This window comes from Lampris incognitus, chromosome 19 (genome assembly GCF_029633865.1).
Source record: "Lampris incognitus isolate fLamInc1 chromosome 19, fLamInc1.hap2, whole genome shotgun sequence".
Lineage (NCBI taxonomy): Eukaryota > Metazoa > Chordata > Actinopteri > Lampriformes > Lampridae > Lampris > Lampris incognitus.
The window spans coordinates 37,001,833-37,019,332 of record NC_079229.1 but is presented as its reverse complement, the minus strand read 5'-3'; the positions used below and the strand labels follow the sequence as shown (position 1 = coordinate 37,019,332).

General features: G+C 50.5%; 2 protein-coding genes across 3 annotated transcripts in view; one reads left to right on the top strand and one right to left on the bottom strand.

Annotated features, from left to right (window-relative positions):
- LOC130130048 (clavesin-1-like) overlaps window positions 1-6,577 on the top strand; it is a 10,872-nt gene extending 4,295 nt beyond the window's left edge. The window contains exons 5-7 of the mRNA XM_056299779.1: window positions 4,416-4,526; window positions 4,630-4,892; window positions 6,496-6,577. Of these exons, the coding sequence (XP_056155754.1) occupies window positions 4,416-4,526; window positions 4,630-4,892; window positions 6,496-6,577 (456 nt within the window). The remainder of the gene's footprint in view (window positions 1-4,415; window positions 4,527-4,629; window positions 4,893-6,495) is intronic.
- Window positions 6,578-15,111: 8,534 nt separating this feature from the next.
- The window catches only part of unm_hu7910 (un-named hu7910), a 51,066-nt gene continuing 48,677 nt past the window's right edge, over window positions 15,112-17,500 (bottom strand). For both annotated transcript variants that reach the window (XM_056299017.1, XM_056299019.1), the window contains one exon: window positions 15,112-17,500. This exon is cut by the window's right edge and continues 383 nt beyond it. The gene's annotated coding sequence lies outside the window, so the exon portion shown is untranslated.

Sequence of the window (17,500 nt, the reverse complement as noted above, 5' to 3'; positions counted from 1 at the left end):
CAGTTCTTAAAACCTGTGCTGAACAGTTGTGTGGGATCTTTCACACCATCCCTTCAGCAACAGAGGGTCCCTAAATTATGGAAACATTCACCAGTTGTACCAGTTGCCAAGACCAGAACCCCTGTGACATTAAATGACTGTAGGCCAGTAGCGCTGACTTCTCTAATCAGGAAGATATTTGAGAAGCTCATTAAAAACGAGGCTTTATCGCAGGTGGAGAAATCCCTTGATCCACTGCAATTTGCATACAGGCCCGATAGGGGTTTACAAGATGCCGTAATAACACTATTACATGTTCTGTAGCGCCATCTTGAGGGGACAAATGCTCATGCCAGGCTGTTGTTTATAGATTTCTGCTCAGCCTTTAACATGATCCAGCCACATCTGTTAGCAGATAAGCTAATTCAGCTCTTCAAACTGGATCTTAATCTAGTTGGCTGGATACTGGACTTCTTGACTGACAGGTCCCAGTGTGTGAGGGTTAATGACTCCTTTTCCAATCAGCTGTACTCTTCAACCGGTTCCCCTCAGGGCTGTTGCCTCTCCCCGTTACTCTGCATCTTGTACACTAATGACTGTCGCTATAGCAACCATACCAATAGACACAATCACATTTGCAGATGATTCAGTGATTTCGAGTGTTCTTGAAGGGGAGGAGGAAAAACATGGACCTGTGGTCCATGTTTTTGTGTCTTGGTGTGATGTGTCCTTTCTCCTCTTAAATGTGTCTAAAACTAAAGACCCGATGATCAGCTTTACAAAGACTCCTCCTAGTCCTGTACCAACCAGCATTAAAGGTGCTGACATTGAGCTTGTGGACAGCTACAGATATCTGGGGGTTGTTCTCCACAACAAGTTGTACTTTGAAACACATGTTGCCTCCACATCACAGAAGGTCCAACAAAGACTTGTTTTTTATTGAAACAGTTTAATGAGCTGTATTGTTGCTTGGTTTGGTAATTTGACTCTGGCCAGTAGAAAAGGCTTGATAGACTCATGAAATGGGCTAGCAAGATTTCTGGGACAAGTCAAGCCCAGCTTACCAAACGTTATAATAGGAAGGTGTTCGGAAAGGCTACTTCCCTTCTGGAGTGCCAAGGTCACCTCCTTCAGCCAGAGTTTGAGATGTAACCCTCAGATCATCGGTTGAGGATGCCCTGTATTCGGACTAAGAGATACAAGACTTCCTTTGTCCCCACGGCCATCCAACTGTTAAATGGTAGATAGATAGTGTTCATCTGTTGCCTGCAGATCACTTGTTTCCATGGTCTGCATATTTGAACTCCTTTGGTTCTCCTTGCCCACCATGTCCTCTTGTCAGGTCTGCCTTGGTGTTTGCATGTTGTTGTGTTTTTTCGTGAGAGTTTTATGATACTGGCTGCAAACTAATTTCCCTGTAAGGGACAATAAAGACACTTGAACTTTAAATTTAACTTGGACTTGTGTTTTGGGTTCAAACTGATTCTCTTGTTAGCCGAAGACTTTCAGGCAAAGCCGAAACCTTTGATTTCCTCGCTCCGTGAGAACTGCAAACAAGGTGTAGCAGCCATTGTGGCTGGTGTGCCATCGCCTCAGCAGTGAACAGCCCCCCCCGGAGGTGAAACGACCACATATACAGGTAGTGCAGCTGTATTGAGGCCTGCAGCAGTTTGCGGCCCACACGCACGGACCCCTCTTTATCGCACCACTATGGTAGCGAAGATCTCGAGCTATGGGACACGGTATGTTCAACAACGTGCCAAGTGTCCCCACATGGATGGACATGCGTACTTCTGCACAGCAAAACCCAAACAGAGGAGCTGAAGTGTCGAGACGCCACACAGCGAGAAGCCCGCAGAGTGCGCCTAGGATGTGAGCAGAACCTATTTAGTATAGTGTAACGATCACGGATGACTGGGCTCGCTAGCTAGCTTGGCTAACGGGTCAGACCCCTCCGTTGACGGGTTAGCTCAGTCGACCCGGATTGGCATCCCAGCTGGGGCGGTTCCCTGCTGCCCCCTGAACTCTCTATAGCATATTTGACGAATAACCAAGCGGCACACTTGTGCTCTGTGTTGATGAGGCCTCTGTGCAGACGTGAATAATGTCGCCGGTGGGAGGGTGCGCCGCACCGATAACGGTTTATTCTGCGACAAGCTGCGCTGTCACCCATCCGTTAGGCCCCGATCGGACAGAACCGCTCGGTGTGCAGCTTGCAGAGGCGCATCGCGCTGCCGTTGTTGTGGTTTCGTTACGCCCGCGGTTCCCTAACCTTGTCAAAATGGACCCCCGGGACCAAAACTAACACAGACAGTCTAATGCAGTGGTTCTCAAACCTTTTCTGTCATGCCCCCCTTTGGAGGAAGAACAAGGTTCACGCCCCCGCGCCAACAGAATGGCAGCAAAACGGGCCAAGTCTGACTTTATTGAAATAACGTCAGCACCACGCACGCTCTTTTCACTTTTCGTTCGGTCATTTCTGTTGCGCAAACAACAAACGCAAGTTCCAGTTCAGCTTCATCAAACCTCCTTTTGTGACGTTTGTCACTAGACTGCTCCATGTGTGCTTTTTCAAACACAGAGAAAACCTGAATAAAATGTAAAAATCACTTTGCTGGATGAACAACAATAAAGTTCAATCTGTGCAGAAAAAAAGAAAAAGAAAAAGGAACAAATGCAGATATTTGGGGAAAACGATGAGCAAGTCAGTTTGTGAGAGCTCAAGTCTCGTCGCTGCATTAGCGCTGCAGTGAGCCTGTTTTGCACGGCACATCTTTTCAGAACGGGCTTGCAGGCTTGATACCGCCACTCTCGGGTCATGCTCCATGTTGACCTTAGACCCGCACTTAGGTTCAAGTGAGGCGACAGCAGAAAAGCCCACCTCACAGCCCTCTGTCCTATGAGTGGACGCTCCCTCTCCACCCCGAGCCGGAATTCACTCAGGGTCTGAGCTGTAAAGCTTGGCCTCAGGGTGGGGTCAGAGGTCATCTCCATGAACCGGTCCTCTTGAGCAGAGCTGAACCAGCAGGTGCTGCTGCACTGAATGGATCCGTCACCCAGTCATACCGAGCACTGAAAGAAAGAAAGAATCCTCTCAGGGAAGGGATGTGCTCCTGAAGACATGACATCACTGTGGCGGCTCCAGAATCACCGGTTTCAACAAAGTCACCCAGATTCTCAAAGAAATCCGTATTTCCTTGATCAGGTCGCCCGCCCCACATCTCGAGCTCTCGAGGGAATGCACTGATCTTGTCCGCCGGGTGAGGAAGGTGCTCGTCTCTGCCTTGAAGCTGAAGATTTAAGTCATTCAGCTTTCCAGGTACATATGACAGAGATAGGCCAGCTTCATCAGAAACCGTTGTGTGTGTGTGTGTGTGTGGGGGGGGTCTTGCACTGGGCCGTTGTGTGTGTGTGTGTGTGTGGGGGGGGGGTCTTGCACTGGGCCATTGTGTGTGTGTGTGTGTGGGGTCTTGCACTGGGCCGTTGTGTGTGTGTGTGTGTGTGTGTGTGTGTGGGGGGTCTTGCACTGGGCCGTTGTGTGTGTGTGTGTGTGTGTGTGTGTGTGACTTTGTGTGATGCCATTCATGTTTTGTGGTTGACTGCTGCAGCTCCTGCAAAGCAGCGCTCCTGCTGACGGTCTGCACCAAGTCTTCTCTGGAAGACCTCCTCTGGCTCAGGGACATGACTGGGCTGTCATGTCTCCGGGCGTCTTCTTCATGTGTTTGGTCTCACACTACCAGCTGCCAGGCGTACAATACACACTGGTGCCTCCTCTGCCACCACATTCACTGTGAAGCCAAGAGCAAGACAGGCTTCCTCACATTTCCTCTTCTTCCTCTTCTTCTTCTTCTTCTTCTTTTTTGGAATCCACCCCCCCTCCTTTTTCTCCCCAGTTGTACCCGGCCCATTACCCCCCTCTCCCGAGCCGTCCCGGTCTCTGCTCCACCCCCTCTGCTGACCCGGGGAGGGCTGCAGACTACCACATGCCTCCTCCCATACATGTGGAGTCACCAGCCACTTCTTTTCACCTGACAGTGAGGAGTTTCTCCAGGGGGACGTAGCACGTGGGAGGATCACGCTATTACCCCCAGTCCCCCTCCCCTCCCCCCCGAAGAGTCGCCCCGGCCGACCAGAGGAGGCGCTAGTGCAGCGACCAGGACACATACCCACACCCGGTTTCCTACCCGCAGACACGGCCAACTGTGTCTGTAGAGACACCCGACCAAGCCGGAGACAACACGGGGACTTGAACCGGCGATCCCTGTGTTGGTGGGCAACGGAACAGACCGCCACGCCACCCGGACGCCCTGCGATATGCAGTTATATCGTTCCAGTCTATAGATTTACATATAGGTGGACATGCAACATACTGAAAATGGCGTCCCTCTTCTTCTTCTTCTTCTCTCCTCTTCTTCTTCTTCTCTCCTCTTCTTTAGGACAGTTTCCCAGCAAGGTTCGGGGGCATCCACTTTGTAAACCAGCCATGGTACATCCACGCAATGTACACCATCATAAAGCCTTTCCTCAAAGACAAAACCAGGAAGAGGGTAAGTGTCTTTTCTCCTCTCCCCCTTCCCCTTCCTTCGGCTCTCCTCTCCTCTCCTCTGCTCTCCTCTCCTCTCATCTCCCCGTCTCCTGCCTCCTCTCCAGATCTTCCTCCATGGCAACAACCTGAACTCGCTCCACCAGCTCATCCAGCCGGAGTGTCTGCCCTCCGAGTTCGGCGGGACGCTGCCGCCGTACGACATGGGCATCTGGGCCCGGACGCTGCTGGGCCCGGACTACAGCGACGAGACCGAGTACACGCTGACCTACGACGCCCTGCACGTCCGCCACAGCTGCACCGCAGCAGGAGGAGCAGGAGGAGCAGGAGGAGGAGCAGGAGGAGGAGGAGATAAGGACATGATGAAGAGGTGAGAGGAGGAGAGACGAAATAAGACTCTCCCAAGCATCCTGAAACTGTGTGTGTCTGTGTGTATGTTCTCTCACATTTAACACACACACACACACACACGAACACACACACGAACACACACACACACACACACACACACACACACACACACACACACACGGCAACCAGTAGTGCACAAAGTACATGTAAGTGTAGACTTCCTATTTAGAAAAAAAACTGTGTGTGTGTGTGTTCATGTGTGTGTGTGTTCATGTGTGTGTGTGTTCATGTGTGTGTGTGTTCATGTGTGTGTGTGTGTGTGTGTGTGTGTGTGTGTGTGTGTGTGTGTGTGTGTGTGTGTGTGTTGCTAACAGGGTAGTGAGTAAAACCTGAGCCAGACTGTAAACACAAAGTAACGAGGACTGAAATGCTGCGTTGGCTCCAGGCTGAAATCTGTTTAACACTCAGACCATCGATTAGTAACACACACACACACACCCACACACACACACACACACACACACACATACCCACACACACACACACACACACACACACACACACACACACACACACACACACACACACAAACGTGCATGCCCGTGCTAATGAGTTCTTCCCAAGGGTGATTTCTAAAGGTTCAGCCAACGGTCAGCCAGCTGGTCATTGTGTGTGTGTGTGTGTGTGTGTGTGTGTGTGTGTGTGTGTGTGTGTGTGTGTGTGTGTGTGTGTGTGTGTGTGTGTGTGCGACCTTGTCACCACAGAGAATAAGAAATGCAGTAATCAGGAAATGTTAAACGCTTTCGTGCTATTTGCTTCGCTTGGAGCGATCGCGGCACGATTAAGTTGAATCTGTAAAATCATAACTCATCATGACATCACCAATCATAACTCATCATCACATCATCAATCATAACTCATCATCAATCATAAATCATCAATCATAACTCATCACAAATCATAAATCATCAATCATAACTCATCATCAAATCATCAATCATAAATCATCAATCATAACTCATCATCAATCATAAATCATCAATCATAACTCATCACAAATCATAAATCATAACTCATCATCAAATCATCAATCATAAATCATCAATCATAACTCATCATCAAATCATCAATCATAACTCATCACAAATCATCAATCATAAATCATCAATCATAACTCATCATCAAATCATAAGTCATCAATCATTAATCGTAACTCCATCACTTAGGCTTAAAACAGCTCACCTTTCACTAATCTCTAGTTTCAATTTGACGTTTGTATGTAAATGGCGGGGTGTGGTATCCTGTCCATCAACACGGTGGGGGAGGAGCTTGGGGGAAAGTGTGCATGACCAGTTCAAACAGCAGAGGGCGCTGTGTGGTAGAGTCGACGTCTCACAGCAGACCTCAGTGGCGTCACAAGAATACGTTTCTGAAAACAGTTTTTCTTCACTAGCTAAATGCTGTTCAGGTTCTCAGATTCTAGCTGTGTGTGTGTGTGTGTGTGTGTGTGTGTGTGTGTGTGTGTGTGTGTGTGTGTGTGTGTGTGTGTGTGTGTGTGTGTGAGTGTGTGTGTGTGTGTGAGTGTGTGTGTTCAGTTAAACAGAATCTTGTCTCTGTTTCAGGTCTCAGTCTGCGGTGGAACCAGGAACCCTCAGACAGACTGAAAGAGAGACCAACACACACTCTCTACTGGCCCTGGACTAGATACACACACACACACACACACACACACACACACACACATATTCAAAAAGTGTTTCCTGCCACTGAGCCACTTATAGACAACCCCCCAAGCACACACACACACACACACACCCACCCCCACAAGCCAACCAACAGCTGTTGTAATGTAAAGTAGTTAAGGAAGGACTTGTTAGATGCAGCGCTGGCTGCTATCAGCATATCCGGCGGTGTGTTTCTGGGAGGTTTTAGCTCTTTACTCTGCAGCTGATTTCATATTTTCAGAGACTATATTCTGCACCAGGATCCCGACACCACACCGTTGGTGACGGCTGCATTAAGACATGGATTTTCATTTTAGCTTATAACAACCTTTTCATCATGGAAACCTCACAGAGACAATACACGAGGCCAACATTTACCATTCAGCTTATCAGTATCGGTATCGCTTATCGGTATCGCTTATCAGTATCAGTTATCATTATCGGTATCGGTTACATTATCGGTTATCAGCTATAATTGTCGGTATCGGTTATCGTTATCGGTATCAGTTATCAGTATCGGTTATCGGTATCGGGTAGTATCAGTATCGGTTATCGTGATCAGTTATCATTATCGGTATCGGTTATCATTATCGGTTATCATTATCAATATCGGTTATCATTATCGGTATCGGTTGCCAGTATCGGTTACCAGTATCAGTTATCACCATCGGTATCGGCTATGATCAGTTATCATTATCGGTATCGGTTATCAGCTATCATTATCGGTATCGGTGACCAGTATCGGTTTACCAGTATCGGTTATCGGTTCTCCGTGTGAGTTAAGGTGAGTCTGGAGTAACACCGAGCTGGTGTGACAGCTGAAAGGTTTGGACGGGAGGTAGAGAGGCCGGGTGTAGTAGGTACCGTAGGGAACTGGATTATCAGCGGCGTTCACCGCTATAAAGATCACGCTTACAGAATTCACAACCGAACGTCGTCTTTATTCTCTGCTGTTGTCAACCACAGCCACGCCCCACAGACCGCCATTATCTCAACAACTGCGCATCCGGTCGGTGTGGCGGTCTACTCCGTTGCCTACCAACACAGGGATCGGCAGTTCGAATCCCCGTGTTACCTGCGGCTCGGTCGGGCGTCCCTGCAGACACAACTGGTTGCGTCTGCGGGTGGGAAGTCGGATGTGGGTGCGTGTCCTGGTCGCTGCACTAGCGCCTCCTCTGGTCGGTTGGTCGGGGCGCCTGTTCGGGGGGGAGGAGGGGGGGGCTGGGGCTCAAATGGTTAAACTCAGACTGATCCCCCGCTACACGAGACAGACTTTCTTCCTTAGTAATTTAGCAAGGCATTACGAGTGTTCGTCACGGATGTGGTGAGGAACAACTCAGGTTTCTGCGGTTATTGCCCACTCGATAGTGAACCAGAACCACCACCCCCACCCACCCCTCCCTCCCCCCTCCCTCCCCTCCCTTCTCCTCCACGACAGCAAGAAGAATTGTTTTAAATACGCCGGTCACCGTCTGTAACGTGCAACTGTAGCTAGTGATGAATAAACGTGTAATGGGCCACTTATAAACACTGGTTAACATCTGCACACATCTCGAAACACAGACATACCCGTCTCATAGTGTTAACGTACCCCCCTCCACCCCCGATGTGTGGTGTGGTGTTGTGTTGTGTTGTGTTGTGTGTCCCTGAAGAGGTCTGGCCGTGACCGCACTGACTCGCACCGGGGGCAGTTCGCCACTGCAGCGGTGTTTTCACATTCCTCTACCGTAGGAGGCGCTGTCCGCGCACTTCCCTACATTGGAGATTGCAACGTACCCCGGATAAGCTAGATTTGGTACGTCACAAATCCGAAAGCCAATCGCTGTCTAATATGCAAATGCAGGGCGGGCAAAGAAACCTGAGAGCCGCGCGAAGCGGACTTGTCAGCACGGGGAGCGGGTCAGCGCGAGCCCGCTGAACGCTTTGGCAGCGGACACGCTAGCTAGTCGCGTGCGGTCCGGGTGTAAACCTGAACCTGGAGCCTCCTTCCACGATCCACCACAAGAACCCCACTACGCTGCTGAAGTGGGCGGGACTTAGTTACGGACACTGGGCTCACGTGCCTACAAACAGAAATACACTACCACTCTGGTGCGTCCACTTGTATCCTACTGTCTCTTGAGGGGCAAAGTGGTATTAGGAGACAGGGCAGGGTGGGGCTAAAGGGTAAATACACTGCATGTACACAGCGCTTTTCTAGTCTACCGACCACTCAAAGCGCTTTCCGGCGTTTACACACATCCCTGCGCTGACGGTGCAGGCTGCCATGCCATGCCAGCTGCCAACAGGGGGGCATGGCTGCTAGGCAGTAAGGTGCAGGGGGGCATGGCTGCTAGGCGGTAAGGTGCAGGGGGGCATGGCTGCTAGGCAGTAAGGTGCAGGGGGGCATGGCTGCTGGGCAGGCAGCTGTACTTGTTTGTGCCAAGGAGGCACAAGCAGGACTCTGCCCCAGCCATCCTGAATAGGGCAGGCCTTTTATTGACAAAACAAGTTTTACATGATTTTTTAATAATTTTTTACCAACAATCTTAACAAATTAAAGTTAATAAATAAATAAATAATAATAATAAAAAAAAATGACCATCGTGATACTTCAATATTTTTTTCTTACTAGCCTGGCTGAGGTCCTGCCCCCCCTGCCTCCCCTGGCCCCCCTGCCCCCCTACCTCCCCTGCCTCCCCTGCCCCCCTACCTCCCCTGCCCCCCCTGCCTGCTCATCACCGTGACAGGAGCAGTTAAGGGTTCCGCCAAGTGTCTTGCTGAAGGACACTGCGGCAGGAGGAGGAGTCTGAACGTAGTCAGAGTTAAGAGTGGTTTTTAAAAGTTCTGCCGGTCCGAACCCGGCCCGCTGTGTTCGGACCACTTTGCGTGAGACCGGTTCGGCTGAACGTCCCGTTCTGAAACCTGTTCTTCACTAATGGGAAACCAGCCGCTGCCCGCGCGCTCTCACGCACGCTGCCACAAAGTACTCCAACTCCGCGGGACAACAAACAACACCCGTTAGTTACACCATTACGTCACTGGTCCATTTCGTAGTTGACACATGCGTACTTGCAAGTGTACTGAAGGTGAAGCAGAACTCTTCCGGCTCTGTGTCGGGAGTCAGACCTCTACTTCCGGTGGACTAGCGGACATTTACACGGCGCACTCTGAGCTTCTGCAAGTGCGCAAGTGAAACCAACTTGCGCACTTTGAATTTAAAAGACTTGCTAGAATGTCACCGATTTATTTACTTAAATAGTCAATTATTTTTTATTTAAATATATTTAAATTAAAAATAAAAATCACAGATGTTAAATATGTCCATCCATCCATTGTCTTAACCGCTTCTCCTGCTCTCAGGGTGGCGGGGATGCTGCAGCCTATCCCAGCAGCCACTGGGCGGCAGGCGGGGAGACCCCCTGGACAGGCCACCAGGCCGTCACACACACGTACACACACACGCGCACACACACATTTATTCCTAGGGACAATTAAATATATATTTATTTAAATATATTCAAATAAATAAGTCACTGATTTATTTATAGTCACTAGAAGTTCACTGAGGTAAAATTGTTTTTTCTAAGATAAAAGGTTCAAATACCTTCCTTCCCTCCTTTCACGTGGTGGAACCGAGTTCACAGACTTCCTTCCTCTTTCCGTGTTTTACAGGAAGGGAGTTGACAGACTTCCTCCCTGTTTCCGTGTTTTACAGGAAGGGAGTTGACAGACTTCCTCCCTGTTTCCGTGTTTTACAGGAAGGGAGTTGACAGGCTTCCTCCCTGTTTCCGTGTTTTACAGGAAGGGAGTTGACAGACGTCCTTCCTGTTTCTGTGTTTTACAGGAAGGGAGTTGACAGACTTCCTCCCTGTTTCCGTGTTTTACAGGAAGGGAGTTGACAGACTTCCTCCCTGTTTCCGTGTTTTACAGGAAGGGAGTTGACAGACGTCCTTCCTGTTTCTGTGTTTTACAGGAAGGGAGTTGACAGACTTCCTCCCTGTTTCCGTGTTTTACAGGAAGGGAGTTGACAGGCTTCCTCCCTGTTTCCGTGTTTTACAGGAAGGGAGTTGACAGACTTCCTTCCTGTTTCCGTGTTTTACAGGAAGGGAGTTGACAGACTTCCTCCCTGTTTCCGTGTTTTACAGGAAGCGAGTTGACAGACTTCCTTCCTGTTTCCGTGTTTTACAGGAAGGGAGTTGACAGACGTCCTTCCTGTTTCCGTGTTTTACAGGAAGGGAGTCTGTGGACTCGGTGATTTGTCTTGCGGAGCGGAAAACTAACGGCCGCGTCCTTGGTCGGAGTTTCCTTCTGAGACCGGAAGGAGGTCAAACAGACGGGACGCGTCCGGACTGAAGGGAGGGGGGGGGGAATAAACTAAGGTGTCTTTTTGGTACAGAATCGTTTTCTAGTCACACAGCGCGACTGAAGCGCAACACGACACTACTAGAGACTCATGTCGAAGTGGACGGACGACTCCACGTTAAGATGGCGGGAAACAGAAGGGACCGAGTTGGATTGTTGCTAAAAACACCGCCCGTCCTCCTCCTCCACCCCTGCGTGGCATCACCTCATCAACACGTGTTTCCTACTTTGGACTCGGGGGAATGTTATTTCTACTGAACTATGATGCATTTAAAGATTGTATATTATAATCAAGGCTGTTGTGATTATCATTGTGTAAAAAAGGATTAATCTTGTTATTTTTCCTCTTATCCCGGTTCGGCTTGACCTATTGGACCTTGTGCTGGTTTAGTTTTTTGAAATACTCACGAGACAAGCCGTGCGACCCTCCGAGGCAGCGGGCGTCATGACAGCGAGGCAGACGGGCCGGAAACACGTCATAAGAACTCGCCCGCGCTGAGACGAGACGAGTCGCCGCTCGGCTCGCCCTTTCTCTGCAGCTCGGGCGTGACGTCACTGCCCGTCCTCACCACGAATGTAAACACTTCCGCAGACCACGTGTTCATGATTGTGTGTGTGTTTCTCTGTGAGCAAGACTAGAATGTGTGTATCACGACCCGAGACACAAACTCAACAGTGACTACTTGGAGTTTTTGTGTCCACTTGTTTATTGGTAGTGTGTTCAAGTTTGACAGCCAGCTTGACAGAATATTAATGGGCTTGTATCGTGACGTCGTCTTTCTCCTCACCTTCTCAGGTGTGCTTTTGGTCGTCTGTTCTCTTACTGAATGTAATTTAGTATAATACAGAAAGCCCCCAGGAGGCCGACAGCGCCACCCAGCGCCCTCGTGTGAAACCCTTACAGCTCCACATTAAACACACAGCTTCTTCTTCTTTTCCATAAAACATGGCTCTCCGAGTACATTTATATTCTCTACGATCAGTGAAATACATTCAGAAGACACGTGTCAATCGGCAAAAGCCCCAGAAAGTAAGTTGTAGATGTTCCTCTAAGACAAAGGAAAAGTTGAGCTGTTGGAGATGAACGGCGAGGTGAGCTGAAGTTCCTCTGCAGGGAAACGGGGAGCTGAACGTGGAGAAGCTTCGGCCCTCATTAGACCCTTTACACACACACACACACACACACACACACACACACACACACACACACACCTGAACTACGGTGGTTCTCCGCCACGCCGACAACGAACAGCTCCGCCATGTTGGAGGACGGCTAGAATGTAGCAACCAGCCACTGTTCACACCGACGCGTCCACTAGTCACACTGACGCGTTCACTAGTCACACTGACGCGTCCACTAGTCACACTGACGCGCTCACTGTTCACACTGACGCCCTCACTAGTCACACTGACGCCCTCACTAGTCACACTGACGCGCTCACTGTTCACACTGACGCCCTCACTAGTCACACTGACGCCCTCACTAGTCACACTGACGCGTCCACTAGTCACACTGACGCGTCCACTAGTCACACTGACGCGCTCACTGTTCACACTGACGCCCTCACTAGTCACACTGACGCCCTCACTAGTCACACTGACGCGTCCACTAGTCACACTGACGCACTCACTAGTCACACTGACGCGTCCACTAGTCACACTGACGCCCTCACTAGTCACACTGACGCGTCCACTAGTCACACTGACGCACTCACTAGTCACACTGACGCGTCCACTAGTCACACTGACGCGCTCACTGTTCACACTGACGCCCTCACTAGTCACACTGACGCGTTCACTAGTCACACTGACGCGTCCACTGTCGATCAGATTGGCACCACGGAGACAGCGCAGAAATGAACCACGGTAACATCCGGAACCACGACAGCTGTTCTGTATGGATCAACCCCTGAAACACGTCCGGTCCCTCCGACTGTGCAGAAGACGTTCAGCGCCGCGCAGCGACGGCGACCCGGTGCCCCGTGGACTGGAGGTTGTCCTCCAACATGGCGGGGGCGTTGCCGCCACGTGATATGTGACGTCACACGAGACTAACCCATGCGCCGTCGGTGAGAAAGCCTCCCCCGCTGAGGCTCAACGCCGCATTTCTCAAATGCCACAGATTCTCATTTAACACGCGCGCGCGCACGCGCACGCAGGCGATTCACAGTGTTGGCTGACAGCATGTCCGGGTTCACGTTCATGAAGGTGCCAAAAAAAAGACAAAGGATAAAGCTGAGCCATCTTAGTGGTTAACATCACTATCTAGAGGTTTGCTTATGGAACCACTACACCTGACGAGACTCGCTAGCCCTTAGCTAACGGGTCGGACCCTTCAGGCGAATTCCGGGGGCAGCCGGGAACCGCCGCAGCCGGGACACGAACCCGGGTCTCCCGCAGCAAGGGCGACAACGTTAACCAGTCCACTAAAGAGTCCGAGCCGTTAGCCCCGGGCTAGCGAGTCGTCATGCGTGGTCGGTACACTTGCTTGACAGCTTTTGATCAATTTAAGTAGTATTTGAAGTATTTACTGTTTAAAAACGGGTAACACATTGCAGCACGAACACCTGCTTGATGCTAGCTAGTTCGCTTCGGGCTAACGGTACCAAGTGGTGTGAAAGCCATATGCTAACATGCTAACAAGCCTTAACAAAGTCTGGTTTTCTAAAGTTGAAGGAGATTCAAGATGCATTTGCAGCCAATTCTGTTCAGCAGCAGAACAAAGTGACAACAGGAACACACTTTACTTCAGTATTACATCACACCGCGCAGCTTCCTCTCACGCGCTTACTGACGTCAGAGAACACGAGGAAAAGCCGGCGCCATTAACAATAGTGACTCAATTAGCAGCAGTGATACGGACACACAAAGTAAGCCACAACGTGAACCAGCGGTTGGGTAACACATTCGTCTCGTGCCTTAACGGAAGGTGAAGCGTTGGCTCTGAGTTCTGGGAGGAAGGTACTACTACCAAGGTAACTCCTGCTTAAACTCCACACAAAACAACACATCGGTCACACCATCATCTGTGAACAGGAACACAGCGAGGGCCACCTTTTCTCCCCGCACGCCCCCCAAAAATGGAAGTCTTTGCATTGATGCACCAGCCGCCTCGAGAGGCCGGAAAAGCAACGTTTGGTTCGGAGATGAGCACTCCTCCACGAGTGACGTTTCCTTAATGCACTCTTCAGATGCTGGACGGCAGCAGAAGGCCCTGGCTGGCCCAACTCGAACAGTCCGAGTCTCTCAGATGTGGAAGCTATGAGAGCGATGGACTGCACTAAGGACTGTTATGTATGACATGGCCATGTGGCCGCCTGGCAGCGGACCCTTCGTACTGTGGTGTGACCTGATAGAACGTAGTGTGGTTCCATCACCCGTACCGAGCTGCGATGACAGGGGACCTCAGATCTGACCTGCTGTTATATGTAACATTCACCGATATCACATGTAAACCCTAACAATGACCTTTGACCTTTTTTTTAAAAAAAAAAGTTCTATGCAGAACTGGTTTGACCTGGGTCCGCGGTGGTGTGGCGGTCTAAGCATCGGCTTTGTGTCGATGCAGTTGCCCACTGGGGACCGGGGTTCGCGCCCCGGTCTCGTCAGATCCGACTATGGCCGGACTTGATGAAGCAGCAGTAATTGGTAACGCTGTCTTGGGGAGGGGGCGGGGTCGGCTTGTGTTCGTCACATGGATGCGTCTCTGTGTGTGTCGGAACAAGCAGTGGTTCGGCCTGGAGTCGCCCTGTCATGAAAGTGGGGAGGCGTCTCCTTCCAGACTGCCGGCCAGAGAGGTGCAGTTGGCGAACGCATGCAGTACGAGGGTGGGGGTCTGAACTGGAATAGGGAGCGATTGGCCACTAAGTTGGGAGAAAAAGGGAACAATCAGAAATAAATAAAATAAAGAGAACTGGTTTCACCTGTAATAACCAGCCTCATGCAGCTGGTCTCTCTTCACGCCCACCAGCTGACAGCGAGGTCCACAGCTGATCTGAGTTCAGTTTAGCTCTCCAACTTCAAACTTCTCAACTACTCAGAAAGTTGGTTTTTTTGCCCCTTTTCTCCCCAATTGTATCCGGCCAATTACCCCACCGAGCCGTCCCGGTCTCTGCTCCACCCCCTCTGCTGATCCGGGGAGGGCTGCAGACTACCACATGCCTCCTCCCATACATGTGGAGTCACCAGCCGCTTCTTTTCACCTGACAGTGAGGAGTTTCACCAGGGGGACGTAGCACTTGGGAGGATCACACTATTCCCCCCAGTTCCCCCTCCCCGCTCAACAGGCACCCTGACCGACCAGAGGAGGCGCTAGTGTAGCGACCAGGACACACACCCACATCCGGCTTCCCACCCGCAGACACGGCCAGTTGTGTCTGTAGGGCCGCCCGGAAAGCCGGAGGCAACACGGGGATTCGAACCCGGATCCCCATGCTGGTAGGCAACAGAACAGACCACCACACCACCCGGACGCCACTCAGAAGGTTTTAAGAGGAATTCAGATCAGTTTTCCTGTAAAGTGTTTCTCATCTCTGGCCAACAGGCGGCGCATCAGCCAGACAGTCAGGCAGTGGACCTGGGCTGACACTCGACACATTAATATGAACTTAAAACAAAAGACGTTTCAAGTGTTTTTTAAATGGAATTTTGCGATTTGCATCTGGTACAAAATAAATTCTCTCAGCTTCACTTTAAAAGACAAATAGCCCTTATCCACTGTCGGAACTTAACGAGCTCGTTAACTTTCGGGTTTTGATTATGTTTCCATTGGTGACGGCCTGGTTTTGCAGACACGTCCCGGATATGAATTCCGGCCTGGTCAGGAGGAAATACTAAATCTGAGAACTTTGAGGCGGAGCTAAAAGAGCTGTCACCTGTTGGGGGGGGGGCTGGGGGGGATAGCGTGATCCTCCCACGCGCTACACCCCCTCGGTGAAACTCCTCACTGTCAGGTGAAAAGAAGTGGTAGTCTGCAGCCCTCGCCGGATCGGCAGAGGGGGTGGAGCGGCGACCGGGACGGCTCGGAAGAGTGGGGTAATTGGCCAAGTACAACTGGGGAGAAAAGGGGGGGGGGCGGGGGGGAACAAAAAAAATAAAGATTCCATGTCCTGAACTAAGGGATAATCCACAATGAGGCGGTCTCCTATCAAACATTAACGAACAGCGTGGAATTGGGGACCTTCCCGACGTGCAGCGGAGAGGGGTTCACCTCCACCAAGGTCATTTATCATCTTTATAAGACCGCCTTGTTGTGGATTACCTCGCTGATCAGCCGGCTTTTCCTTGAGGAGGAAGTCAATAAATTGACAGAAGATAATCAGTTAAAAAATGTTTTGGCCCACAAGCTTCTGGACTTCTTCGTCTTCTTCTTCTTTTTTTGGCGTTTTCCGCCTTTATTAGCTAGCGGTGGTAGAGAGAGACAGGAAAGGCAGGAGAGAGAGCGGATGACATGCAGCAAAGGGCCCGGGCCGGAGTCGAACCCAGGCTGCTGGGGTGAGGACTCAGCCTTATGTGGTACCCCTCTACCGGGTGAGCCACCGGGGTGCCCCCTCCTGACTTCTTTCTGTAAATTTAGCTAAGTAGCATTAGCCTACAAAGGTTGATTCAGATTTGACCAGAAATGTAAAGCGCTTTGAGTGGCTGTTGCAGCTAGAAAAGCGCTTTATAAAATGCAACTTGATTGATTGATTGATTGATTGATTGATTGATTTGGAAGGGGACAGGAAGGGCGATGAGGCCGCAGACAGACAACAGTCTGCTATTCTGAAAGAACCCACAGCAGCGCGTCTGAATTGACCAATCAGAATCCAGTATTCAACATAGCTGCATAATAAGCTCCGATAGTGGTTAAGGACTCAAACAGATTCATCCGTTATATTTTACATATCACACAAAAACTCAACGCACACAATTCAAACCAAGTGTGAACCCGCTGTGGACGGCAGCAGCGCTTCTGGAATCAGCGTTCCCTCATGTCGGACAGATCCTCCGAAGGGTCTCGTCTGGGTATCTTCCCCAAAATGAGCCAAAGACCACGTCAGAGATGTGCGGTGAGAACGGTCTAACTGAACCCTTCTTAAGTCTAAAACAGGCATTACACACTCTGACAAGTTAGTCTGAGCCGTCCGCTGTGTGATGCTGCTGCCGTGACAACATGACCGGTGGCTCAGCGCCATACAAGCATCATCAGCATGGTACGGCAGACAGACCAAATGTACCAAATGATCATAAAATACTGACCTATTTATTCCAACCCCTAAAAAAGAATTACACTTCCTGTTCTATGGATCCTAACTCGGCGTGTTAGTCCGGAACCCCGGCGGTCACCGCAGGAGGCCGAGAGCCATCCGGCACAGGTGTGAACTGCCCGGGGGTCAGGACACCTGCACGGGGGTCAGGACACCAGCACCGGACACAGTCGGTCTGGACTTCTCCCACAGGGTAGAAGGGCTGCCCTCCTCAGTAGTACCTCCAATGAAAAACACTGTCTCTCTCTCTCTCTCTCTCTCTCACCTGCCTGTCTGTCTGCCTGTCTGTCTGATGATGATGATGATGATGC